The sequence below is a fragment of the Oncorhynchus tshawytscha genome, linkage group LG17 (genome assembly GCF_018296145.1).
Source record: "Oncorhynchus tshawytscha isolate Ot180627B linkage group LG17, Otsh_v2.0, whole genome shotgun sequence".
NCBI lineage: Eukaryota > Metazoa > Chordata > Actinopteri > Salmoniformes > Salmonidae > Oncorhynchus > Oncorhynchus tshawytscha.
The window spans coordinates 1,495,883-1,523,519 of NC_056445.1; the positions used below are offsets into that span (position 1 = coordinate 1,495,883).

The window sequence follows — 27,637 nt, forward strand, 5'->3', positions numbered from 1 at the left end:
CAGATCTTCCAGTCTTCAATTTTTTTGATTATTTACGTTAAAAAATACCGAAAGTTGTATTACAAAAGTAGTTTGAAATGTTTTGGCAAAGTTTACAGGTAACTTTTGAGATATTTTGTAGTCACGTTGCGCAAGTTGGAACCGGTGTTTTGCTGGATCAAACGTGCCAAATAAATGGACATTTTGGATATATATCGAAGGAATTAATCGAACAAAAGGACCATTTGTGATGTTTATGGGACATATTGGAGTGCCAACAAAAGAAGCTCGTCAAAGGTAAGGCATGATTTATTTTTATTTCTGTGTTTTGCGTCGCGCCAGCAGGGTTGAAATATGCTTTCTCTCTTTGTTTACGGAGGTGCTACCCTCAGATAATAGCAACGTTTGCTTTCGCCTGAAAAGCCTTTTTGAAATCTGACATGTTGGGCTGGATTTGGATTCTTACGTGTGTGATTTCATGAAAGTCAGATTTTTATAGTAATTTATTTGAATTTGGCGCTCTGCATTTTCACCGGCTTTTGGCCAGGTGGGACGCTAGCGTCCCACATAACCCAGAGGTTAAAAACAACTAAAGTTAAGACAACATAATAATTCAAAGCAGAAGTGTTAGAAATGAAACAAATTCATTGGACCAGCGCCGGAGCGAAAATGACGGAGTGAATGGTAGCCATACAGAAAGTTCGCCATCAAAGTAGAAAAGAAAACACAACCGTAGTGTATTTCAGCTAACTACTCAAACACATAGCATAACTGTTTTACTGCCATTCTATTTATTTAAATGTGTTGAATGGTCTAATGCACTGGTCTAATGAATGTGTTTGTTTTCGAATGCTCAGCATGGAATTATTACGTTGCGTTAACCTTCATTATTTTAAACCTAGATCCATGGGAAAGAATCAGTTCTTCAACCTTCCCTCAACTACATTAACGGTCTTCTGTGAATACAAACATCGTTGCATAGAAACACCAGCGCGCTCCTCACCAAAGCCCTTAACATACCACATACCTCTGCCAGTTAAAAGCACTCTCCTCATCACAGATAACTCCATAACAGTCTCTGTATGACACTAATTCTAAGAATGCCCTCATGCTAGACTGGCTTGTCTGGAAGACGAGCTCGGGGATGACATTCCAAACAATGAACTTCCCGACTCATCTAAACAACATTCTCTCTAAAGGTAAATGTTAGGTTCCATCTGTGACCTGTTCCAACTTCCAACCCTTTTAGATCCTACAGTGGGGAGGGTCGTAATGGGCCGTTGTCTCCATGAGAACATTACTCATCAACAAGCCTCAGAAAGAGCACACTGACATAAGCACAACGTGTCCCTTCAGAAGGCAGTTTGGAAACACTTCCCTGTAAGAACCATTCCAGCTGGCAGAATTTGGAACGTGATGTCTTCATGACAACATTTTCTGGTTGAAAAGAAACCATATAAACAACGTGGGAAAATCCCTTGAGACACACGCTTGCACACTAACAGACCCACACACACACTTGCACGCAAAGTACTCTCTGTATGACCTTTCTAATAGGCTACTCTCAAAATCTTCCTTTCATCCACCCACATCACACCCATTGACCATGTTCCTCTCTCCTTTACACCCCCCACTACTCGTTTCCTCCTATCCAATCCAAAGCCATCACCACAAAATAGACTAGCTTTCTAGGAATCATGTGAGCTCTATTCATGGCATTTCTATCTACAATATTCAGTACGCTGCGATCTCCTGATCACGACCCAGCTAGGAAAAGGATGTATGCCTGGTAAACCTTGGTCTCTTCCAACAGCCACTTCCTCTATGAGTCCATAAACAAAACCCCATACTACCATACTATAGATACTGAGCACACTTCATGTCCCTAGCTAGTGGGTATATTGTTATCACATCTTAAACTGTGACTTGGTATAAGACCCAGGCTACGTACCAAATTACACCCTTTTATCTATTTAGTGCACTACTTTGACCAGAGCCTATAGGGGTCTGGTTTAGAGATTGAAAAATCATAATCAGTCAACGCCGATACCGATTATTGGAGGACCAAAAAAAGCAGATACCGATTAAAAATCGGCTGATTTTTATTTATATATTTGTAATAATGACAATTACAACAATACTGAATGAACACTTAATTAACTTAATATAATATATAAATAAAATCTATTTAGTCTCAAATAAATATTGAAACATGTTCAATTTGGTTTAAATAATGCAAAGACAGTGTTAGAGCTGAAAGTAAAAGTGCAAAGCGCTGTGCTCCAACCATTGCGAAGAGCTGCTGGCAAACACAGGAAAGTGCGGTTTGAATGAATGCTTACGAGCCTGCTGCTGCCAACCACCACGCAGTCAGACTGCTCTATCAAATATCAAATCATCAGACTTAATTATAATATAATAAAATACACAGAAATACGAGCCTTAGGTCAGTAACATGGTCAAATCCGGAAACTACAATTTCGAAAACAAAATGTTTATTCTTTCAGTGAAATACGGAACCGTTACGTATTTTATCGAACGGGTGACATCCATAAGTCTAAATATTGCTGTTACATTGCACAACCTTCAATGTTATGTAATCATTATGTAAAATTCTGGCAAATTAATTACGATCTTTGTTAGGAAGAAATGGTCTTCACACAGTTCACACTTGTAACGAGCCAAGCAGCCCAAACTGCTGCATATACCCTTACTCTGCTTGCACAGAATTCAAGAGAAGTGGCACAATTTCCCTAGTTAATATTGCCTGCTAACATTAATTTATTTTAGCTAAATATGCAGGTTTAAAAAATACTATACTTGTGTATATTTTAAGAAAGGCATTGATTTTAAGAAAGGCATTGATGTTTATGGTTAAGAACATTGGTGCGACGACAGTGCTTTTTTCGCGAATGCGTGTGTTAAATCATCACCCGTTTGGCGAAGTAGGCTGTGATTCAATGGTAAATTAACAGGCACCACATTGATTATTTGCAACGCAGGACAAGCTAGTTAAACTAGTAATATCACACAACCATGTGTAGTTAACTAGTGATTATGTTAAGATTGATTGTTTTTTATAAGATACATTTAATGCTAGCTAGCAACTTAACTTGGCTCCTTGCGGCACTCACATAACAGGTGGTCAGCCTGCCACATAGTTTCCTCGTGGAGTGCAATTTAATTGGCCATAATCGGCGTCCAAAAATGCTGATTACCGATTGTTATGAAAACTTGAAAAATCGGCCCTAATTAAATCGGCCATGCCAATTAATCGGTCGACCTCTAGTCTGGTCAAAACACTATGTAAGATATACAGTAGGGTACCATTTTGGAAGTAACCACAAACAAAGAAATGCAGTAAATACCCACAGCCATTTGTAGTGAAAAGTGATCCTGTTTTGTGATTATTATTACCACCATTATCATTTATTTCTGGATCCCCAGAACTCTGTATGAGAAGTAAACAGTTTCTAAACATTTCCCGAACTCTGTATGGCCAGGAAGGACAAGCAGTCTTTTCACCGAGGCTATTATATGAATCATGAATGTGGAGCAGCCAATTGCATAGGCTGTTGCGGGAACAGCTGGAGGGTTCAGGTGGGGTCATAGGAACGGGGATGACGCTGAACATGTGTGGTTGCTTTACTGGAAATTAGAACGCAACGGTGCCAGTAGGACAGCACCAGAGAAACAATCCCCAGAACTCTGTATGAGAAGTAAACCGTTTCTAAACATTTCCCGAACTCTGTATGCAGAGTAACTACATAATAGACCAGTATCTTGTCCAGGGGGGGATAACTGTATATCAAGCTACCTCACTCTGCAGAAACAGGAGATAGCCAGGCAGGATCCTTACTAGTCGAATGTACAGTATATACAGAAGAAATGTTGTAAAAGAAAAGTTGTAAAAGTCTATTATTGTTATTATATTTCGTTATTCCAGTAAAATGTTGATGACAATTTCCCTGAGATAAATGTTGTATATAATGCGCTATGGGCAATTCTGGCTCGGACAAGGCTTACTTACTAACGTTTTAATCTAGTGTATGAGGAGTAACTAGTACATAGAACAGAAACTCAGTGAAGTAAAGTTAGGCTGAACAACACAGAGAGAGGCCTGCACTGAAATTAGAGTCAGTGGAAGCTGCTGAGGGGAGAACTGCTCATAATAATGTCTGGAATGGAGTGAATGTCCGTCCTCCCCTCAGCAGCCTCCATTGGTTAGAGTATGTGCAACAAATTACTATGGTAGAGGTTAGAGTTACATTTAGGAGTTGCAATGTTCACACACACACAGATTCAGTACCAGTCAAAATTTGACACCTACTCATTCAAGGGTTTATCTTAATTTCTACTATTTTCTACATTATAGAATAGTAAGTGAAGACATAACTATGAAATAACACATAGGGAATCATGTAGTAACCAAAAGTTACACAAATCAAAATATATTTTAGATTCTTCAATGTGGCCACCCTTTGACTTGATGACAGCTTTGCCCACTCTTGGCATTCTCTCAACCAACTACACCTGGAATGCTTTTCCACCAGTCTTCCACCAGAAAAGAGTTCCCACATATGCTGAGCACTGCTTTTCCTTCACTCTGTGGTCCAACTCAAACCATCTCAATTGGGATGAGGTCGGTTGATTGTGGAGGCCAGGTCATCTGATGCAGCACTCCATCACACTCCTTCTTGGTCAAATAGCTCTTATACGGCCTGGAAGTGTGTTTTGGGTCATTGTCTTGTTGAAAAACATTTGATAATCCCACTAAGCGCAAACCAGATGGATGGCATATCGCTACAGAATGCTGTGGTAGCCTTGCTGTTTAAGTGTACTTTGAATTCTAAATAAATCATTGACAGTGGTGTCACCAGCAAAGCACCCCCACACCATCACACCTCCTCCTCTATGCTTCACGGTGGGAACCACACATGCAGAGATAATGCGTTGGAACCAAAAATCTCAAATTGGGACTCATCAGACCAAAAGGACAGATTTCTACTGGTCTAATGTCCATTGCTTGTGTTTCTTGACCCAAGCAAGTCTCTTATTATTATTGGTGTTCTTTAGTAGTGGTTTATTTGCAGCACTTCGACCATGAATGCCTGATTCACTCAGTCTCCTCTGAACAGTTGATGTTGAGATTTGTCTGTTACTTGAACTCTGTGAAGCATTTATTTGGGCTGCAATTTCTGAGGGCTGGTAACTTATCCTCTGAAGCAGAGGTAACTCTGGGTCTTCCTTTCCTGTGGTGGTTGTCATGAGAGCCAGTTTCATCACAGCGTTTCATGCTTTTTGCGACCGCACTTGAAGAAACTTTCAAAGTTCTCGAAATGTTCAGGATCGACTGAACTTCATGTCTTAAAGTAATGGACTGTCGTTTCTCTTTGGTCTTTTACCAAATAGGGCTATCGTCTGTATACCACCCCTACCTTGTCACAACACAACAGATTGTCTCAAACATATTAAGAAGGAAAGAAAACCCCTCAGGGGTGCGTGCTCTGTCCCCTCCTGTACTCCCTGCTCACTCATGACTGCACGGCCAGGCACGACTCCAACACCATCATTAAGTTTGCCGATGACACAACAGTGGTAGAACCTGATCACTGACAACGATGAGACAGTCTATAGGGAGGAGTTCAATGACCTGACCATGTGGTGCCAGGACAACAACCTATCCCTCAACGTGATCAAGACAAAGGAGATGATTGTGGACTACAGGAAAAGAAGGTCTGAGCATGCCCCCATTCTCATTGACGGGCTGTAGTGGCACAGGTTGAGAGCTTCAAGTTCCTTGGCGTCCACATCATCAACAAACTAAAATGGTCCAAGCACACCAAGACAGTCGTGAAGAGGGCATGGCAAAACCTATTCACCCTCAGGAGACTCAAAAGATTTGGCATGGGTCCTCAGAAGGTTCTACAGCTGCACCAACGAGAGCATCCTGACGGGTTGCATCACTGCCTGGTAAGGCAACTGCTCGGCCTTCAATGGCAAGGTAGGTCTCACGTCCTGACCATAGAAAGCCTGTATTTTCTATGGTAGAGTAGGTCAGGGCGTGACTAGGGGTTTTAGTTGAGTTTATTATTTCTATGTGGGGTTCTAGGTTTAATTTTCTATGTTGGGGTTTGTGTATGATTCCCAATTAGAGGCAGCTGGTAATTGTTGTCTCTAATTGGGGATCATACTTAAGTCATTTTCCACCTGTGGGTTATGGGATATTGTTTATGTTTAGTTGCCTGTTAGCACTGCATTGTCGTCACGGTTCGTTTATTCGTTATTGTTTTGTTTTTTCTAAGTTTCACTTTCTAATAAATAATGTGGAACTCTACGTACGCTGCGCCTTGGTCCGTTTATGCAAACGATCGTGACAGTAGGGCGAACGGCCCAATAAATCACTGGGGCCAAGCTTGCTGCCATCCAGGACCTCTATACCAGGTGGTGTCAGAGGAAGGCCCTAAAAATTGTCTCCAGCCACCCTAGTCAGACTGTTCTCTCTGCTACCACACAGCAAGCGGTACCGGAGCGCCAAGTCTAGGTCCAAGAGGCTTCGAAACAGCTTCTACCCCCAATCCATAAGACTCCAGAACATCTAATCAAATGGCTACCCAGACTATCTGCATTTGCCCCCCCTTTACGCTGCTGCTACTCTGTTATCTATGCATAGTCACTTTAATAACTCTACCTACATGTACATATTACCTCAATTACCTCGACTAACCAGTGCCCCCGCACATTGACTCTGTACTTGTACCCCCTGTATATAGCCATGCTATTATTTTACTGCTGCTCTTTAATTATTTGTTACTTTTTTGTATTTTTCTTAAAACTGCATTGTTGGTTAAGGGCTTGTAAGTAAGCACTTCACTGTAGTAAGGTTCTAGGTTTAATGTTGTATTCAGCGCATGTGACAAATAAAATGTGATTTGATATTGCAATTTTTTTTACTTTTAACAAGTCACACCTGTTAATTGAAATGCATTCCAGGTGACTACCTCATGAATCTGTTAGAGAGAAGATCAGGAGTGTGCAAAGCTGTCATCAAGGAAAAGGGTGGCTACTTTGAAGAATCTAAAAATATTTTGATTTGTTTAACACTTTTTTTGGTTACTACATGATTCCGTATGTGTTATTTAATAGTTGACATCTTCACTATTATTCTACAATGTAGAAAATAGTAAAAAATAAATAAAAACCCTGCAATGAGTAGGTGTCCAAACTTGTACTGTACACACACACACAGACACAACCAGGTCTACTTCTTGGGGCTAAATCCACAGGGTGTTCTTCCACCTATACCTAAACGGGATCCAGAGAGTATAAGTTTCCGTATTTGTGTGTATATCTGCACGTGTGAGTGTGTGTCTATGTACATAAATGGGTAAGAGTGAATCTGCATGCGTGCTTGCCTGTGCTTGCCTGTGTGTGTGCGCGCGTGTGTGTGTGTGAGTGAGAGAGGAGAGAGAGAAGAGAGAGAGGGAGTACCCGTGCTGAGGGAGGCGAAGGGAAGGGAGAGGTTTTCCCGAGCTGCAGGAGTGGTGCGGGACTTTCACTGTGCGGAATGTGATTGTTTGAAGTGGTTTCCTGAGGAGTGTTTTTGAAGGAAAGCGACATTGGTGGAGTTCACCCTGGCACAGTTCAGCCTTCTGCCCCCAAGAGCTGGAAATACAGTCAACCCCCCATCTCACCACTGTATCGCCACAGAGGTCTCCACAGTCCCCCACACACATATGCAGGCACACATACATGCACATACACACGCACACATATAGAGATGATACACATTCTGTTGTATAAACACATATACAGTTATCATGTTATACATACTCTCACGGAAACAAAACCTTCTTTGACTGGGTGAGATGAGGACTCTCTGACTAGAATACTAAGCAAGAGAAAATTACTGAGGGACTGCGTGAGAGAGAGATAAGGAGGACTATGGGAGAGAGGAGAGAGGGTGACAGAGAGAAGTATAGAAAGAGAGAGGGACAGACAGAAAGATAGAAAGGGGGACAGAGAGAAAAGGAGAGAGGGAGAAGTAAAGAAAGAGAAAAGGGAGAGAGATAGACAAAGGGGGGAAAGAGAGGGACAGAGAGAGAGAGAGAGAGAGAGAGAGAGAAGGGGAGGGAGGGGGCAGTTTACTACAGGACCCTGATTCCCCGAGTGTAGGTGCTCAGACACACAGACGCCATGAGACATGGGCGAGGTCCAACTCACTAAACACAAATAATCACCAGCATCACTCTCAAGCACACACACAGTAAAGGCACACACAAACAAATACTAAAGCTGTGTTTCACTGTGACTTGCCAAGTTGTCTGGGGAAATGTAACCAATAGATGTCACAAAAGTCTTACATTTAACTAAATGTAATCTACGTATTCCCCAAAGTAATGATTTATCATGAGAGGGCCATAAACAACAACTAGTAATGTTGCATACTCTAAGGTTGAAATCTAACTTTTCTGGTAAAAATTGTTAAACTGCTGAGGTGTAGTCACTTTTGAGGAAGGACACAAGCTCAAGAACATAGTACACAATATGAAATACTATATGAATATGGCTTGAAATGACTAATATTTTTTCTAAATGATTAACTATAAGATTTTACCTTCCTTATTACTGTAAAATACATACAGTGCCTTGCGAAAGTATTCGGCCCCCTTGAACTTTGCGACCTTTTGCCACATTTCAGGCTTCAAACATAAAGATATAAAACTGTATTTTTTTGTGAAGAATCAACAACAAGTGGGACACAATCATGAAGTGGAACGACATTTATTGGATATTTCAAACTTTTTTAACAAATCAAAAACTGAAAAATTGGGCGTGCAAAATTATTCAGCCCCTTTACTTTCAGTGCAGCAAACTCTCTCCAGAAGTTCAGTGAGGATCTCTGAATGATCCAATGTTGACCTAAATGACTAATGACGAATAAATACAATCCACCTGTGTGTAATCAAGTCTCCGTATAAATGCACCTGCACTGTGATAGTCTCAGAGGTCCGTTAAAAGCGCAGAGAGCATCATGAAGAACAAGGAACACACCAGGCAGGTCCGAGATACTGTTGTGAAGAAGTTTAAAGCCGGATTTGGATACAAAAAGATTTCCCAAGCTTTAAACATCCCAAGGAGCACTGTGCAAGCGATAATATTGAAATGGAAGGAGTATCAGACCACTGCAAATCAAGGAGAAGACTGATCAGAGATGCAGCCAAGAGGCCCATGATCACTCTGGATGAACTGCAGAGATCTACAGCTGAGGTGGGAGACTCTGTCCATAGGACAACAATCAGTCGTATATTGCACAAATCTGGTCTTCATGGAACAGTGGCAAGAAGAAAGCCATTTCTTAAAGATATCCATAAAAAGTGTAGTTTAAAGTTTGCCACAAGCCACCTGGGAGACACACCAAACATGTGGAAGAAGGTGCTCTGGTCAGATGAAACCAAAATTGATCTTTTTGGCAACAATGCAAAACGTTATGTTTGGCGTAAAAGCAACACAGCTCATCACCCTAAACACACCATCCCCAATGTCAAACATGGTGGTGGCAGCATCATGGTTTGGGCCTGCTTTTCTTCAGCAGGGACAGGGAAGATGGTTAAAATTGATGGGAAGATGGATGGAGCCAAATACAGGACCATTCTGGAAGAAAACCTGATGGAGTCTGCAAAAGACCTGAGACTGGGACGGAGATTTGTCTTCCAACAAGACAATGATCCAAAACATAAAGCAAAATCTACAATGGAATGGTTCAAAAATAAACATATCCAGGTGTTAGAATGGCCAAGTCAAAGTCCAGACCTGAATCCAATCGAGAATCTGTGGAAAGAACTGAAAACTGCTGTTCACAAATGCTCTCCATCCAACCTCACTGAGCTCGAGCTGTTTTGCAAGGAGGAATGGGAAAAAATGTCAGTCTCTCGATGTGCAAAACTGATAGAGACATACCCCAAGCGACTTACAGCTGTAATCGCAGCAAAAGGTGGAGCTACAAAGTATTAACTTAAGGGGGCTGAATAATTTTGCACGCCCAATTTTTCAGTTTTTGATTTGTTAAAAACGTTTGAAATATCCAATAAATGTCGTTCCACTTCATGATTGTGTCCCACTTGTTGTTGAATCTTCACAAAAAAATACAGTTTTATATCTTTATGTTTGAAGCCTGAAATGTGGCAAAAGGTTGCAAAGTTCAAGGGGGCCGAATACTTTCGCAAGGCACTGTATTTATATATATATTTTGCTTTAGAGAAAATGTGCATATTTTCTAAAGGTCCCTCTTGATCAAAACATCTGTTCTCATCGCTGTGAATGTCTCACAGAGCTCTAGCTTGGATCACTGAACTCGTTAGGAACTCATCTTTCATCTCATAATAATATTGTCCATCTATGGCACATAGCACTTTCTATTTGTTAAAAATCTATTAATTATTTTTGATTACTGGCTACAAATCAATCTCTGAATGTGCTACAGTGTTGAAACCACTCTATCCGGCTGTATGTATGGATCAGCCAGGAGTTGATAGACAGTCAGAATAGCTAATTAAATGCTAGGAGGGACATCCCAGCTTAAAATGGTGTCAGATTTCACATCCTGCTTCACACAGGCAGTGTCCGTGAGAATCAGGGCTGCATCGCTCAATGCAAGCCATTTTGATCTATGGTATCCAAATACCAGTTTATAAGCGAAAATGTAAGTCAGAACCGGTACCAGAACCTTGATGGTCCCGAAAACAGGGGACTTTAAATCTAAGAGGATATATAGTCCCACACATGCACACAATGATAAAATAGTCACACACACAGATCCACATTGACACAGTTTGCTCATTAAAGGAAGTAGTGAGTGACATTTTCCAGATGCTCATCCCTGTCAGCTGTGAATGGAGAGGGTCAGTGCTGCATCTGGGGATTACTCAGCGCCCACACACACAATTCAATCCCATTCAAAATCCTATTTTTCCTAGCCCCTAACCCTAGCCTTAACCCAAAAACCTAACCCAGGTCCTAAACCTTAATGTAATTCAAACCCTAACACTAATTCTAACTTTAACCCTAAACCCTCTAGAAATAGAATTTGACCTCGAGTTGGTCAAATTTTTGTTTGTTTACAACTGGTCCCCACAGGAATAGTTAAAAAAGTCCACAGATAAATTCCTGTCACCAGGGTGTGTTTCACTGTCCCTCGAGGTGTCTTGAAAGCTGAGATCAGAGGTCAGGTGATCTTCCTTAATCAGCAGAGACCGGGAATGCGTCCCAAATGGCACCCTATTCTCTACTTAGTACACTACTTTTGACCAGAGCACGCACTACTAGGGAGTCATTTAGGATGCAACTCTAGGTCTCTGGGGTCACAGCGCATGCACACACACAAAGTCTTGACCAACTAACCTTGTGGGGACACAATTCAGCCCCATTCAAAATCCTATTTTTCCATAACCCTAACCCGTACCCTTGCCCGAACCCTAAAATTAACCCTAGCTCCTAACCCTACAGTACCAGTCAAAAGTTAGGACACACTTACTAATTCAATGGTTTTTCTACTATGTCAAATAATAGTGAAGACATCATAATAGTTGTGAAGACAACTATGAAATAACACATATGTAATCATGTAGTGACCAAAAAAAGTGTTAAACAAATCAAAATATATTTTAGATTCCTCAGAGTAGCAATATTTGGTCCAACTCATCCCAAACCATACCGAATGCTGTGGTAGCCATGCTGGTTAAGTCTGCCTTGAATTCTAAATAAATCACTGACAGTGTCACCAGCAAAGCACACCATCACACCTCCTCCTCCATACTTCATGGTGGGAACCACACAAGCGGAGATCATCCGTTCACCTACTTGTCTCACAAAGACATGCAGTTGGATCCAAAAATCTCAAGTTTGGACTCATCAGACGAAAAGGACCGATTTCCACAAGTCTAATGTCCGTGTTCCTCCTGTCCCTACGCCAAGCGAGTCGCTTCTTATAATTGGTGCCCTTTAATAGTGGTTTATTTGCAGCAATTCGACCATGAAGGCCTGATTCACTCAGTCTTCTCTGAACAGTTGATGTTAAGATGTGTCTGTTACTTGAACTCTGTGAAGCATTTATTTGGGCTGCAATTTCTGAGGCTGGTAACTAACTTATCCTATGCAGCAGAAGTAACTCTGGGTCTTCCTTTCCTGTGGTGGTCGTCATGAGAGCCAGTTCCAACATTGCATTGGTTTTACGACTGCACTTGCTTATTTGAGCTGTTCTTGCTATAATATGGACTTAGTCCTATTTGGTAAAAGACCATCTTCTGTATAACTCCCTTACATTGTCACAACACAATTGATTGGCTGAAACGCATTAAGGAAAGAAATTCCACAAATGTACTTTTAACAAGGCACACCTGTTAGTTGGAATGCTAAGAGTGTGCAAAGCTGTCATCAGGGAAAAGGTTGGCTACTTTGAAGAATCTGAAATATATTTTTATGTTTAACACATTTTTGTTACGACATTATTCCATGTGTTATTTCATAGTTTTGATGTCTTCACTATTTTTTTTAAATTGTAAACCCAGATGATGCTGGGCCAATCGTGTGCCGCCCTACGGGACTCCCAATCACGGCCAGTTGTGATACAGCCTAGAATCGAACCAGGGTGTATGTAGTGGCGTCTCAAGCACTGAGATGCAGTGCCTTAGACCGCTGCGCCACTCGGGAGCCCAATGAGTAGGTGTGTCCAAACTTTTGACTGGTACTGTAATTCTAACCTTAACCCTAAGGAATAGCATTTGACCTTGTGGGGACTAACAAAATGTCCTCAGCTGGTCCAATTTGTATTTTTTTACTATTCTTGTGGTGACTTCTGGTCTCCACAAGTAAAGGAAAAGACACACACACTAGCCTCTGCTACAGTGAGATAACAAACCAAACAGACACTGCACCCTGGGAACATCTGAACGGTTGCTGATCTGTACCTAGGGGAAACAGGCAGGGCCATTGAATTAGAAACACTGTCAGGAAACTGACCTTTTACCTCTGATATTGGATCTGTAACAACCCACATTATATGACAACATGCCAAAAATGTCTCTTTCAGCTTATCTAAATAAGACGTTTAAAGTCAATAGTGAGAACGGCAAATACATCAGACATAAACAAAGCAGCACAAAACAGGAACTCTAACATAAATAAACAAAAATGCTTTAGAATCTGTCTTAAACTTTAGGATCGATTATTTCTTGCCCCGACTTCAAGTTGATGGTTTTGTCAATATTTTAGTGTAAACAGTTATATTGCAACAAACATCAGCACGAAACAATCTGTCCCTTGCATCACCAACATAAATACACACACACCTGCAGCCAGCTGTGGGCCGATTTTATCCTTAGAAGCAATTAGTAAATAATGTCCCTCTCTTTGCTTACATCTCAGAGCAAACACACTCCCTGTCCCTCTCTCACCACTTTAGTGTTTGACCTTCACAGACACTCACACTGGACCCTCAAAAGGTACTGTGTGTTTCTGTGTGGATGTGCATATATGTATGTGTGTGTGTGTGTGCACGTGCGTGTGTGAGGATCCATATCCTGTACCTTTTCAAACCCCTTTATCTATGAGGACTGGAGGGCAGAGCGCTGCTCACAAACACACACACGCACGCTGCTCACTAGCGACTTAGAAACGGAAGTCAGGGTTCAGCAATCTCCCTTTCCTCTTTTCTTCAATTCGTGACCTCTCTCTCTTCTCTCTGAAAATGAGTCCGCCAAAGAGTCACAACAACTCCCTCCCACACAAACACACACTTTTTATTGCCCCTAGCAACAGCCTAACACACACCCCGGCACAGCTGTCAACAGCTGGTTTAAGCGCAATAAGCTTATTCTCTCAGGTTAGAACAATCATACGAAAGAAGTAGGGAGATAGAAGGAGAGAAAAAAAGAAAGGAGAGAAAAAGAAAAAAAAGAGATGGAAGGATAAATGAGAACATTTCCACTTTACTTACCTTTAATAAAGTATTCAAGAGTTAGTCCTTACACTTGTTCTCTCTGTCTCCCTCTCCCACTCTCTCCTTCTCTATGCAGTTAGTGAATGACTATAAACACTGAGCACAAAGCAATTGAAGAGTGAAGGAGGGTAGGAGGAAGACAGTGGGAGTGAAAGAGGGTGAGTTACAGAGTAAGAGAAAGCAGACAGACAGCAAGAGCGAGACAGAGCGAATGAAAAACAGAGGGAGAAAGTGAACGAGGAAAGGCGGGATTCTGCTAAGGAGGTGGGGGTGGGGAGGACAAACAAAGAAAGAAAGGATAGGGATTGACAGTGTGAGATGAAAACTGATTTTGATATACTTCTTAGAAAAGGAGAGGAACAAGTGTAAGAAAAGGGGAATTACACAGAAACAAGCATTGACGATGAGATAGAGAGGTGAAGTCGAGAAAGCAGAGAAAGATGGATGGGTCATTTTAGCCCATAGAGGGGAAAGGGAGGGGGTCCATTTTCTTTGGAAAGCTTGCTTCTGTGTGCATTATTATAAAAAAATTAAAGTAAATAAATGTTCCAAGAGTGAGAGAGACAGACAGGTAGAGAGAGAGAAAAGGACAGACATACATAGAAGCCTGGCAAGAGAAAGGCTAATTCATCTTTTCGTCAGTGTTTTCCTGTTCTTGAAAACATTTTACAAATTGTGGAGTATATTAAACCTAGATTTGGTATCTGTACTGACAATAATAACATGCCCATTCATCCATGGAGCGCAACACTCTTAGAAAAAAAAAACAGTGCCATCTAGAAGCTAAAAGGGTTCTTCGGCTGTCCACATAGGAAAACTCTTTTTGGTTCCAGGTAGAACCCTTTTCTTCAGTTCTACATGGAACCCAAAAGAGTTCTGCCTGGAACCAAAAAGGATTTTCCTATGTGAACAGCCGAAGAACCCTTTAGGAAACCTTTTTTCTAAGAGTGTACCAAGCCATTCATCTGTTCAGTGGCCAGTCATCTTGCATTTACATACCTCTACCCATAGAGGGCGGCCTCCGCCCCCTCCCCTCCCTGGTTACAGTCAGCCACCACAGAGAGGTTGCATTCCAAACGGACCGCTATTCCATATATAATGCACTGTTAAGCCAGAGCCTGCATGACTGTTGTTGTTCGCGCACAGAAAGGATATTCTCTTCTCTGCTGACAACAAAAGGCTGACCTAATTAAGCTAGCCACTTGAGCACACTACGAGCGCTGTAAATGAACAAGCACAACAAACAAAACCAGGGAGGCTGCCACAACTCTTATGAAAATCTTACATAAGCAACAGTAGTCCAGTATTGTTTGAACACTAAGCTTATCATGCTTTAATTGATGTGCATCTGTAAAAGGCTGACGAATTTGGTGCGAATGCACACGTATGCACACACACAGAGACACAAGCTCAAACTAACAAACGTACACATTTCCCTCTTTCCTCTCTCCGTCTCAGTCCAACAAACACACATTACAGATGTCATTCCTCTGTTTGTTAGTGTGTGTACACTGAAAAAAAATACACGCTCTCTGTTAATCTCTCTCTCCTGTTTCTCTCCTCCCCTGACCCCTACGCATCCCCTTCAGTGCGTCATCAATTAAAGAGAACAGCAGAGTGAGAGTTTAAGAGAGGGAGGGGCAGACGGGGAGAGGGAGTGAGACAGTAGGGTCCTCCCAATGGGGAGAGAATAACGTCACTGATCTAGGCCTCAAGGTTACTCCTCTTTCTCTTCTCTCTCTATCCTCTACAGAGAGGAAGGAGGGAAGACAACAGGGAGGAAGGAGAGAAGGCTGGAGGAAAGAGTGAAAGAAAGACAAAGGGGAGGACATCAGAAGAATATTCCGGATAAGAAAAAAGGACCATGTCCGTCTCTACAGAAAATTTCAAGGCCCTCGTGCCCCTTTACAGTGGTGTAAAGTACTTCATAAAAATACTCCTTAAGTAGTTTTGGTGGGTGGGGTACTGTGTTTGCAATGTCTGAGTGTTGGAGGGTGCCAGTCTGTCCGTAAAACATATGAAATAACAAAATTGTGCTGTCTGGTTTGCTTAATATAAGGAATTTGATGTAAAGCATTTACTTTTACTCAAGTATGACAATTGAGTACTTTTTCCACCACTGTATTTAAGTACATTTAAAACCAGATACTTTAAGATTTTTACTCAAATAGTATTTTACTGGGTGACTTTTACATGAGTCATTTTCTGTTAAGGTATCTTTACTTTTACTCAATATGACAATTTAGTACTTTTTCCACCACTGTGTGAGTGCAATAACAGTGTTCAATTCTCCAGGTGTCTTGTACAAACACACTGTACACAGTCCGCAAGTCTACAAGATTAAGGGAACTACATGTAGTGATACACTACATGACCAAAAGTATGTGGACACCTGCTCGTTGAACATCTCATTCCAAAATCATGGGCATCAATATGGAGTTGTTCCGCCCTTTGCTGCAAAAACAGCTTCCACTCTTCCAGGAAGGTTTTCCACTAGATGTTGGAACATTGCTGCGAGGACGTGCTTCCATTCAGCCACAAGAGCATCAGTGAGGTCGGGCACTGATAATGGGCGATTAGGCCTGGCTCGCAGTCGGCATTCCAATTCATCCAAAAGGTGTTTGATGGGGTTGAGGTCAGGGCTCTGTGCAGGCCAGTCAATTTTCCACACCGATATCGACAAACCATTTCTGTATGGACCTCGCTTTGTGAACGGGGGCATTGTCATGCTTTGTCAACAGGAAAGGGCATTCCCCAAACTGTTGCCACAAAATTGGAAGAACAAAATAATCTAGAACATCATTGTATGTTGTAGCATTAAGATTTCCCTTCACTGGAATTAAAGGGCCTAGCCAGAACCATGAAAAACAGCCCCAGATCATTATTCCATTTCACCAGACTTTACAGTTGGTATTATGCATTGGGCAGGTAGGGTTCTCTTGGCATCCGCCAAACCCAGATTCGTCCGTCGGACTGCCAGATGGTGAAGCATGATTCATCACTCCAGAGAAAGTGTTTCCACTCCTCCAGAGTCGAATGGCGGCGAGCTTTACACCACTCCAGCCAACGCTTGACATTGCGCATGTGATCTTAGGCTTGTGTGCGGCTGCTCATCCATGGAAACCCATTTCATGAAGCTCCCGACGAACAGTACTTATGCTGACGTTGATTCCAGAGACAGTTTGGAACTCAGTCGTGAGTGTTGCAATTGAGGACAGACAATTTGTTTGCGCTTCAGCACTCGGCTGTCCCATTCTGTGAGCTTGTGTGGCCTACCACTTTGCGGCTGAGCCATTGTTGCTCCTAGACATTTCCACTTCACAATAACAGCACTTACAGTTGACCGGGACAGCTCTAGTAGGGCAGAAATTTGATTACCTGACTTGTTGGAAAGGTGGCATTGTATGATGGTGCCACATTGAAAGTCACTGAGCTCTTCAGTAAGGCCATTCCACTGCCAATGTTTGTCTATGGAGATTGCATGGCTGTGTGCTTGATGTTATACACCTGTCAGCAACTGGTATAGCTGAAATAGCCAAATCCAATAATGTGAAGGGCTATACACCACCGTTCGAAAGTTTGGGGTCACTTAGAAATGTCCTTGTTTTTGAAAGAAAAGCCCTTTTTTTTGTCCATTAAAATAACATCAAAATGATCAGAAATACAGCGCAAACTGGCTCTAACCAGAATAGAAAGAGGAGTGGGAGGCCCCGGTCCACAACTGAGCAAGACGACAAGTACATTAGAGTGTCTGGTTTGAGAAACAGACGTCTTACAAGTCCTCAACTGGCAGCTTCATTAAATAGTACCCACAAAACACCAGACTCAACGTCAGCAGTGAAGAGGCGACTCCGGGATGCTGGCCTTCTTGGCAGAGTTCCTCTGTCCAGTGTCTGTGTTCTTTTGCCCATCTTGTAATCTTTTATTTTTATTGGCCAGTCTGAGATATGGCTTTTTCTTTGCAACTCCTAGAAGGCCAGCAATGCTGAAGCTCCACATACTCAACTAGTCTAAAGGCCAGTTTTATTGCTTCTTTAATCAAAACAAAAGTTTTCAGCTGTGCTAACATAATTACAAAAGGATTTCTAATGCTCAATTAGCCTTTTAAAATTATAAACTTGGATTAGCTAACACAACGTGCCTTTGGAACACAGGAGTGATGATTGCTGATAATGGGCCTATGTACGCCTATGTAGATATTCCATTAAAAATCATCCGTTTCCAGCTATAATAGTCATTTTCAAGATGAACAATGTCTACAATGTATTTCTGATCAATTTGATGACGTCATTTTAATGGACAAAAAATAAAGTGCTTTTCTTTAAAAAAAACAAGGACATTTCTTGGTGACCCCAAACTTTTGAACGGTAGTGTATGAACATATACTTACATTAAATACTCAGTAGCATGTACAATACATATTGGACGACAACACACATAGGCGAGAAGTGTAATTCCCCTTAGGTATGTTTTAGGTATTATATTGCACAGGCAGGATAGTGTAGATAGACAAAGAATTGAGGAGACATTTGTGAGACAAAGCTGGATGAGGATTCCATCCCATGCAGACCAGCAGGTAAGTGCTAAAAGGTGATGGTGTTTTCCACTAGCCTAGACAAACCAGTCACAAAAAAATTGACTTCTTAACCTCATTTCTATGGGGCCCTGAGTATGTGACCTTACAGGGGCCTAAGCTTATAGTGTATAACTGAGGCCCAGAGTTGTTTCTGGTCAGGTCATGTGGTCAATATCAAACTTTGGGCCCTGCTCATACCTACAACTACCCCCTCATGCCTATTCACCCCTCCTCTCATGTCCATCACAGGCACTACAGTGCAGAGCTTGCAGAATGTTAAACAACGAACGAACGAGAGAGAGAGAGAGATGTTGTCAGATGACAAGGAAGGAGTAAGATTTGCCAAGAGAGATGTTATGGAGGAAGAGAGTGAAGAGGACTTAAAATATGTCAGAGAGAATGTAAATAAAAAGCAGTAAACAGAGGAAAAGAAAACAGACCCCATCCCACTTTAGGATACATGCTAAAGTGGATGAGAGTCAGCGACAAAAGTGAAGTGTTTTGCAAGTCTTGATGATGAGCCTGCATAGGGTTCTTACATTTTTTTTTGTGTAAAATCTCAAATTATGGCACCCTTTTCTCTAGATAGTGCACTACTTTTGGCCAGCCTTTGTAGGAAATAGGGTGCTATTTAGAACAAGGCCAATGACCTCCCCAGCCCTACCGATGGATCCAGGACAGATGGAGAGTCTTGCTTCAGACAGGAAGGAGCTCACCCCACCGCCCTAAGGCAGGACACACACGCACACACAGGATACCCAGCCCTAATAAACCCCGGGTTCAGGTCACTCAAGGGCCTCCTTCTCCAGCCATCACTCAGTCTTGGTCTTTCCCATCACACCCTCAACTGGCCACAGCAAAGCAAATGCTAACACTTTATTTGAGGCTGAGGCCACACAGAGACGTATGACAATGTATACGCGTTTTGCTTCAAAAACATGGTTTAAAATTATAGCATTTTGATCTCATGACAGGGATGGTCAGTCCTTGCATCTATTTTTTATTTTTTTATTATTTCACCTTTATTTAACCAGGTAGGCTAGTTGAGAACAAGTTCTCATTTGCAACTGCGACCTGACCAAGATAAAGCATAGCAGTGTGAACAGACAACACAGAGTTACACATGGAGTAAACAATTAACAAGTCAATAACACAGTAGAAAAAAAGAGGGTCTATATAGATTGTGTGCAAAAGGCATGAGGAGGTAGGCGAATAATTACAATTTTGCAGATTAACACTGGAGTGATAAATGATCAGATGGTCATGTACAGGTAGAAATATTGGTGTGCAAAAGAGCAGAAAAGTAAATAAATAAAAACAGTATGGGGATGAGGTAGGTAAAATTGGGTGGGCTATTTACCGATAGACTATGTACAGCTGCAGCGATCGGTTAGCTGCTCAGATAGCAGATGTTTGAAGTTGGTGAGGGAGATAAAAGTCTCCAACTTCAGCGATTTTTGCAATTTGTTCCAGTCACAGGCAGCAGAGAACTGGAACGAAATGCAGCCAAATGAGGTTTGGCTTTAGGGATGATCAGTGAGATACACCTGCTGGAGCACGTGCTACGGGTGGGTGTTGCCATCGTGACCAGTGAACTGAGATAAGGTGGAGCTTTACCTAGCATGGACTTGTAGATGACCTGGAGCCAGTGGGTCTGGCGACGAATATGTAGCGAGGGCCAGCCGACTAGAGCATACAGGTCGCAGTGGTGGGTGGTATAAGGTGCTTTAGTAACAAAACGGATGGCACTGTGAAACTGCATCCAGTTTGCTGAGTAGAGTATTGGAAGCTATTTTGTAGATGACATCGCCGAAGTCTAGGATCGGTAGGATAGTCAGTTTTACTAGGGTAAGTTTGGCGGCGTGAGTGAAGGAGGCTTTGTTGCGGAATAGAAAGCCGACTCTAGATTTGATTTTCGATTGGAGATGTTTGATATGAGTCTGGAAGGAGAGTTTACAGTCTAGCCAGACACCTAGGTACTTATAGATGTCCACATATTCTAGGTCGGAACCATCCAGGGTGGTGATGCTAGTCGGGCGTGCGGGTGCAGGCAGCGAACGGTTGAAAAGCATGCATTTGGTTTTACTAGCGTTTAAGAGCAGTTGGAGGCCACGGAAGGAGTGTTGTATGGCATTTAAGCTCGTTTGGAGGTTAGATAGCACAGTGTCCAAGGACGGGCCGGAAGTATACAGAATGGTGTCGTCTGCGTAGAGGTGGATCAGGGAATCACCCGCAGCAAGAGCAACATCATTGATATATACAGAGAAAATAGTCGGCCCGAGAATTGAACCCTGTGGCACCCCCATAGAGACTGCCAGAGGACCGGACAGCATGCCCTCCGATTTGACACACTGAACTCTGTCTGCAAAGTAGTTGGTGAACCAGGCAAGGCAGTTATCAGAAAAACCGAGGGTACTGAGTCTGCCGATAAGAATATGGTGATTGACAGAGTCGAAAGCCTTGGCAAGGTCGATGAAGATGGCTGCACAGTACTGTCTTTTATCGATGGCGGTTATGATATCGTTTAGTACCTTGAGCGTAGCTGAGGTGCACCCGGGACCGGAAACCAGATTGCACAGCGGAGAAGGTACGGTGGGATTCGAGATGGTCAGTGACCGGTTTGTTGACTTGGCTTTTGAAGACCTTAGATAGGCAGGGCAGGATGGATATAGGTCTGTAACAGTTTGGGTCCAGGGTGTCTCCCCCTTTGAAGAGGGGGATGACTGCGGCAGCTTTCCAATCCTTGGGGATCTCAGACGATATGAAAGAGAGGTTGAACAGGCTGGTAACAGGGGTTGCGACAATGGCGGCGGATAGTTTCAGAAATAGAGGGTCCAGATTGTCAAGCCCAGCTGATTTGTACGGGTCCAGGTTTTGCAGCTCTTGCAGAACATCTGCTATCTGGATTTGGGTAAAGGAGAACCTGGAGAGGCTTGGGCGAGTAGCTGCGGGGGGGGCGGAGCTGTTGGCCGAGGTTGGAGTTGCCAGGAGGAAGGCATGGCCAGCCATTGAGAAATGCTTGTTGAAGTTTTCGATAATCATGGATTTATCAGTGGTGACCGTGTTACCTAGCCTCAGTGCAGTGGGCAGCTGGGAGGAGGTGCTCTTGTTCTCCATGGACTTCAGTGTCCCAGAACTTTTTGGAGTTAGAGCTACAGGATGCAAATTTCTGCCTGAAGAAGTTGGCCTTTGCTTTCCTGACTGACTGCGTGTATTGGTTCCTGACTTCCCTGAACAGTTGCATATCGCGGGGACTATTCGATGCTATTGCAGTCCGCCACAGGATGTTTTTGTGCTGGTCGAGGGCAGTCAGGTCTGGAGTGAACCAAGGGCTATATCTGTTCTTAGTTATGCATTTTTTGAACGGAGCATGCTTATCTAAAATGGTGAGGAAGTTACTTTTAAAGAATGACCAGGCATCCTCAACTGACGGGATGAGGTCAATATCCTTCCAGGATACCCGGGCCAGGTCGATTAGAAAGGCCTGCTCGCAGAAGTGTTTTAGGGAGCGTTTGACAGTGATGAGGGGTGGTCGTTTGACTGCGGATCCGTAGCGGATACAGGCAATATACAACTGTCTATAAATTTCAGAGTGCTAACATTTCTCCAGCCCCCTCAGCTGTTCAACAAAACAAGTGTTTGGGTGACGGCTTTGTTGCTTTTCGAAGCTTGGATTGTTCCCTTTAATGCTTTTGGGGTGCATTTCCTCCACCTTGTAAGCATGTATAGTATAGCATCATCTCATAATGATCCTGAATTAAATCAGTTAAATTTGCTAGACAGAGATATTATTATCATAAGCCTTATAATAAGTTATATAAATGCAAGAATTTCAAAGAATTTACTGAGTTACAGTTCATAAGGAAATCAGTCAATTTAAATAAATAAATTAGGACCTAATCTAGGGATTTCACATGACTGGAAATACAGATATGCATCTGTTGGTCACAAATACGTTAACAAAAAAGGTAGGGGTGTGGATTAGAAAATCCGTCAGTATCTGGTGTGACCACCATTTGCCTCATGCAGCGCGACACATCTCCTTAACATAGAATTGGTTAGGCTGTTGATTGTGGGCTGTGGAATGTTGTCCTCTCCTCTTCAACGGCTGTGCGAAACTGCTGGACATTGGCGGGAACTGGAACACACTATTGTACACGTCGATCCAGAGCATCCCAAACATGCTCAATGTCTGGTGAGAATGCAGGCCATGGAAGAATTTGGACATTTTCAGCTTCCAGGAATTGGGTACAGATCTTTACAACACGGGGCCGTGCATTATTATACTGAAACATGAGGTGATGGCGGCGGATGAATGGCACTAAAATGGGCTTCAGGATCTTGTCACAGTATCTCTGTGCATTCAAATTGCCATCAATAAAATGCAATTGCGGTCATTGTCCTTAGCTTATGCCTGCCCATACCATAACCCCACTGCCACCATGGGGCACTGTGTTCACAACATTGATATCAGCAAACTGCTCACCCACACGACGGCATACACACCATCTGCCATCTGCCCAGTACAGCTAAAACCGAGATTCATCCACAAAGAGCACACTTCTCCAGCCTGCCAGTGGCCATCGAAGGTGAGCATTTGCCTACTGAAGTCAGTTACGACGCCGAACTGCAATCAGGTCAAGACCCTTGTGAGGACGCAGATGAGCTTCCCTGACTGAGACAGTCTCATCAGCTGTCTGGGTGGCTGGTCTCAGACAATCCTGCAGGTGAAGAAGCCGGATGTGGAGGTCCTGGGCTGGAGTGGTTACACATGGTCTGTGGTTGTGAGGCCGGTTGGACGTACTGCCAAATTCTCTAAAACAACGTTGGAGCCAATTTACGGTAGAGAAATAAACATTCAATTCTCTGGCAACAGCTCTGGAGGACATTCCTGCAGTCAGCATGCCAATTGCACACTCCCTCAAAACTTGAGGCATCTGTAGTATTGCATTGTCTGACAAAACTGCACATTATGGGCAGCCTTTTATTGTCCACAGCACAAGATGCACCTGTGTAATGATCATGCCGTTTAATCAGCTTATTGATATGCCAAACCTGTCAGGTGGATGCATTATCTTGGCAAAGGGGAAATGCTCACTAACAAGGATGTAAACACATTTGTGCACATTGTTTAAGAGAAATAAGCTTTATGTGCATATGGAAAACTTCTGGGATCCTTTATTTCAGCTCATGAAACACTTTATATGTTGTATTTATATTTTTGTTCAGTGTATGTAAACGTATGTTACTCACTCCTGTGCGAGTAAGCATATCATGACATACACACACGTGTGCATGTCTATGCATGTTACTATGCGGGACAGACCTGAGGTGCTTTGATGTCCTACATTCTAAAGTGTGATAAGATCAGCCCTTTGAGGCAGTGTAAATACCATTGGTCTTCTTAACACAGGTACTGGGAACAGTAGAGGCCTCGTAACAGTTTTTTCAGCTAATTTTGAGTTAGTGCACGGTGTGTCTAGCGGGTGACAGCCTGCTCGACTGTGACCCAGTGCACAGATTGCATTATTAATGATGTTCATTAGAGAGATCATGAAGATATTCAGAAATCACCCCGGGGACTACAGGGCACTAATTGATTCACGGCATATTGGACAGTGGTCGGGGACCGCTCTTCCAGCTCCTTAGGCCTACATTACAGACAGGCCTATAAAGAGCCATATGCCTCCATACCGAACCCATACAGTAGGCCTACTTTACCTGTTCTCAGTTTGATGACAGACAGACAGACAGACAGACAGACAGACAGACAGACAGACAGACAGACAGACAGACAGACAGACAGACAGACAGACAGACAGAGACTATCCAGCCCATATTTGACCGAGATAGCCTTATCTGTTGGATCACAACACACATTTCACTTTGTTATCATAATACTGTTTCAATACTTAACAGATGCACATTTTTTGCATTTTTACATCGATAATATTTAGGTGACGACACAATGCAACATCACCAACAACAGGTACAGCCTGTCAGACTGGAATCGCTACATAACCTATCCTGTGTTACCGGTCAACAGCTGTGTGTTGGTTATCATGGTAGAATACATTTTATTTATTTAACCTCTATTTAACTAGGCAAGTCAATTAAGAACAAATTCTTATTTAAAATGACGGCCTACATGGCTTTACGCTAGTTCCATATCATGTCCATGCCTACATAGGCAACAGTGTCTGGGCAAGGCACACCCAGTCAACAAAATACAAGATCCAGTAGCGAGACAAAAAACATATACATTATGTTCAAAACCAAGCACAAATGAAAAAGCAAAATGGAAAAGTTAAAAATAAACAAGTCAGGCCTAGGTTAGTTATAAGCTAGTGCAACCGACTGAGGTTCAGACCGAGGGTCTCCTAAGCTCCACAACTGTGTGAGCCTGCAGCACTAAAGCCCATGCAAATGTGGTTCTGAAACACCTCTGTTTACAATTGCCCACAATACAATTAATCTAGGCTAAATAATGTAGACAGAGGTAGCAAACACCATCCGTGTTTGATCAAGCCTAGGGCCCCACACCAAGATGACACTGAATAAAACCTCAACCTTTCTATGACTATTTACTGGTAGTGTCAGCCCATGGGCCTTGGACTAAGCAATGTGCTCTAACAACTTCAAATATATACAATCAAATTATTAAACGTAAATAACATGTAGTCCTATGCAGGGAAAAAGCATGAGTGTCTGAGGCTGCACCTTCTCTTATGAAATCATTTTGATAAATTATGAAAAAATACCGACGTTTGTATGGAAAGAGCAAGCGCACTAATTCCATCATGTGCAGTGAGCACCGAACACAGTATTTTATGATGGATATGAGGAGGACCAAAGCCTACCTGGGAATCTGCTCGAGCATTATTGTCCGCATAGCCTATAACATGTGCAGAATATAAACAAGGCATATTCGAATCATGACTGGTAAATTGTTTTAGCTGTAAGAAACCCGATCAAATAAATATGGTGATTGATTGCAATGGGTTTCGATCACATACAGTACGCGAGTTCGCTGCGCTCTCTCTCTCCTAATACATTATGAGAAGAGTAACATTATGTTTGAGAAGATGATCAAATATGATCATTACCAGACTTACGTTGTTCCGCAAATCTTGCAGAGCTACGCTCATCGTGCAACAGACAGCAACATCGACGGCGGGGCGAGCGCGACAGACTCTTTACCACTGCTGTTGACGATTCCAGTGGCTGGATCGCGAAGCCATCTCTCTCCCGCTCTCTCAAATCCTGCGGAACAACAAAAGGACATATACTAAACCTTTCTCACACATATCTATCCGTGTTGCTCTAGGACCGCAATGGACTGTGCCCGCCAGAGCATAACATTACCTAATGCCAAAGCTAGTGCCTCTCGAAAGCAAGCAGAATAGGCCTACAGCAAAATGTTCCATCGTTGGGAGAAAAAGCCCTTTCACGCGTGCAGTCGGCTAACCCTGGGATGAACGAGAAGGAAGATCGCAATCACCCTGCAGACTACACCCCGCCCTCCTTCTACCCCTTCCTCTCTCTCAATTACATTTACATTTAAGAGCTTAACTGACATGGGAAACATATGTTTACATTGTCAAAGCAAGTGAAATAGATAATAAACAAAAGTGAAAACCAATAAATCGCTCTCTCTCACACACACACACACACACACACATGCCTTCCGTTGCCAAGACAAAAACATGTATTGTAGGCTAGGCATCGGGTTGGGGTGCTGAAGGGTAATTCTAGGAAAGAGAACTGTGGTGAGATAGTCTACACAGGGAAGGGCAACAGATGTGTGCCAAGATAAGAAATACTGGCTTCACCCTAATATTTTTAATACTTACAGAAATGCACCTGATTACACATCCTGTAGAAAAAGTTTGATTTTACTGGGGCTCAAGTAGGCCTACTTGCACATCTCCAATTAGTGTAGGCTACAAAATATCAGAGGTGTGTATGTTCGATTGTTAACTTGCTTGTGTGTCTGTCTGTCTCACATTTTAGCATTTATACACTGCATCAGTCAAATATTGTAAGTGGCTGGCCAGTAATTGAAGAGTGCTGCAATGGCTACAAACCAAAACAAAGATGCATTGTCTGGCTTCAGACCAGCACACAGCTGTAGTGAATTGAAGAACCTCTGAAATTGCTGCAGTTTTGTAGTCCAGAAATAATGCATTGGGTGACAAGTCACAGATGATCAACATTAGGAGGTCATTACATATATACAGTGCCTTGCGAAAGTATTCGGCCCCCTTGAACTTTGCGACCTTTTGCCACATTTCAGGCTTCAAACATAAAGATATAAAACTGTATTTTTTTGTGAAGAATCAACAACAAGTGGGACACAATCTTGAGGTGGAACGACATTTATTGGATATTTCAAACTTTTTTAACAAATCAAAAACTGAAAAATTGGGCGTGCAAAATTATTCAGCCCCCTTAAGTTAATACTTTGTAGCGCCACCTTTTGCTGCGATTACAGCTGTAAGTCGCTTGGGGTATGTCTCTATCAGTTTTGCACATCGAGAGACTGAAATTTTTTCCCATTCCTCCTTGCAAAACAGCTCGAGCTCAGTGAGGTTAGATGGAGAGCATTTGTGAACAGCAGTTTTCAGTTCTTTCCACAGATTCTCGATTGGATTCAGGTCTGGACTTTGACTTGGCCATTCTAACACCTGGATATGTTTATTTTTGAACCATTCCATTGTAGATTTTGCTTTATGTTTTGGATCATTGTCTTGTTGGAAGACAAATCTCCGTCCCAGTCTCAGGTCTTTTGCAGACTCCATCAGGTTTTCTTCCAGAATGGTCCTGTATTTGGCTCCATCCATCTTCCCATCAATTTTAACCATCTTCCCTGTCCCTGCTGAAGAAAAGCAGGCCGCAAACCATGATGCTGCCACCAACATGTTTGACAGTGGGGATGGTGTGTTCAGGGTGATGAGCTGTGTTGCTTTTACGCCAAACATAACGTTTTGCATTGTTGCCAAAAAGTTCAATTTTGGTTTCATCTGACCAGAGCACCTTCTTCCACATGTTTGGTGTGTCTCCCAGGTGGCTTGTGGCAAACTTTA

General features: G+C 42.5%; 1 protein-coding gene across 4 annotated transcripts in view; it reads right to left on the reverse strand.

Annotated features, from left to right (window-relative positions):
- LOC112216690 (endothelin-converting enzyme 2) overlaps positions 1-26,076 on the reverse strand; it is a 98,365-nt gene extending 72,289 nt beyond the window's left edge. The window contains exons 1-2 of one of the 4 annotated variants that reach the window (XM_024376674.2): positions 25,917-26,076; positions 25,667-25,814 (exon numbers count right to left, since the gene is read on the reverse strand). In XM_024376674.2, the coding sequence (XP_024232442.1) occupies positions 25,667-25,699 (33 nt within the window). In that variant the 5' untranslated portion in view covers positions 25,700-25,814; positions 25,917-26,076. Of the gene's footprint in view, positions 1-13,562; positions 13,718-13,972; positions 14,183-25,657; positions 25,815-25,916 lie in introns of those variants that run through there. The other 3 variants (XM_024376673.2, XM_042300007.1, XM_024376675.2) reach the window with 3 other exon arrangements.
- Positions 26,077-27,637: the final 1,561 nt, after the last annotated feature.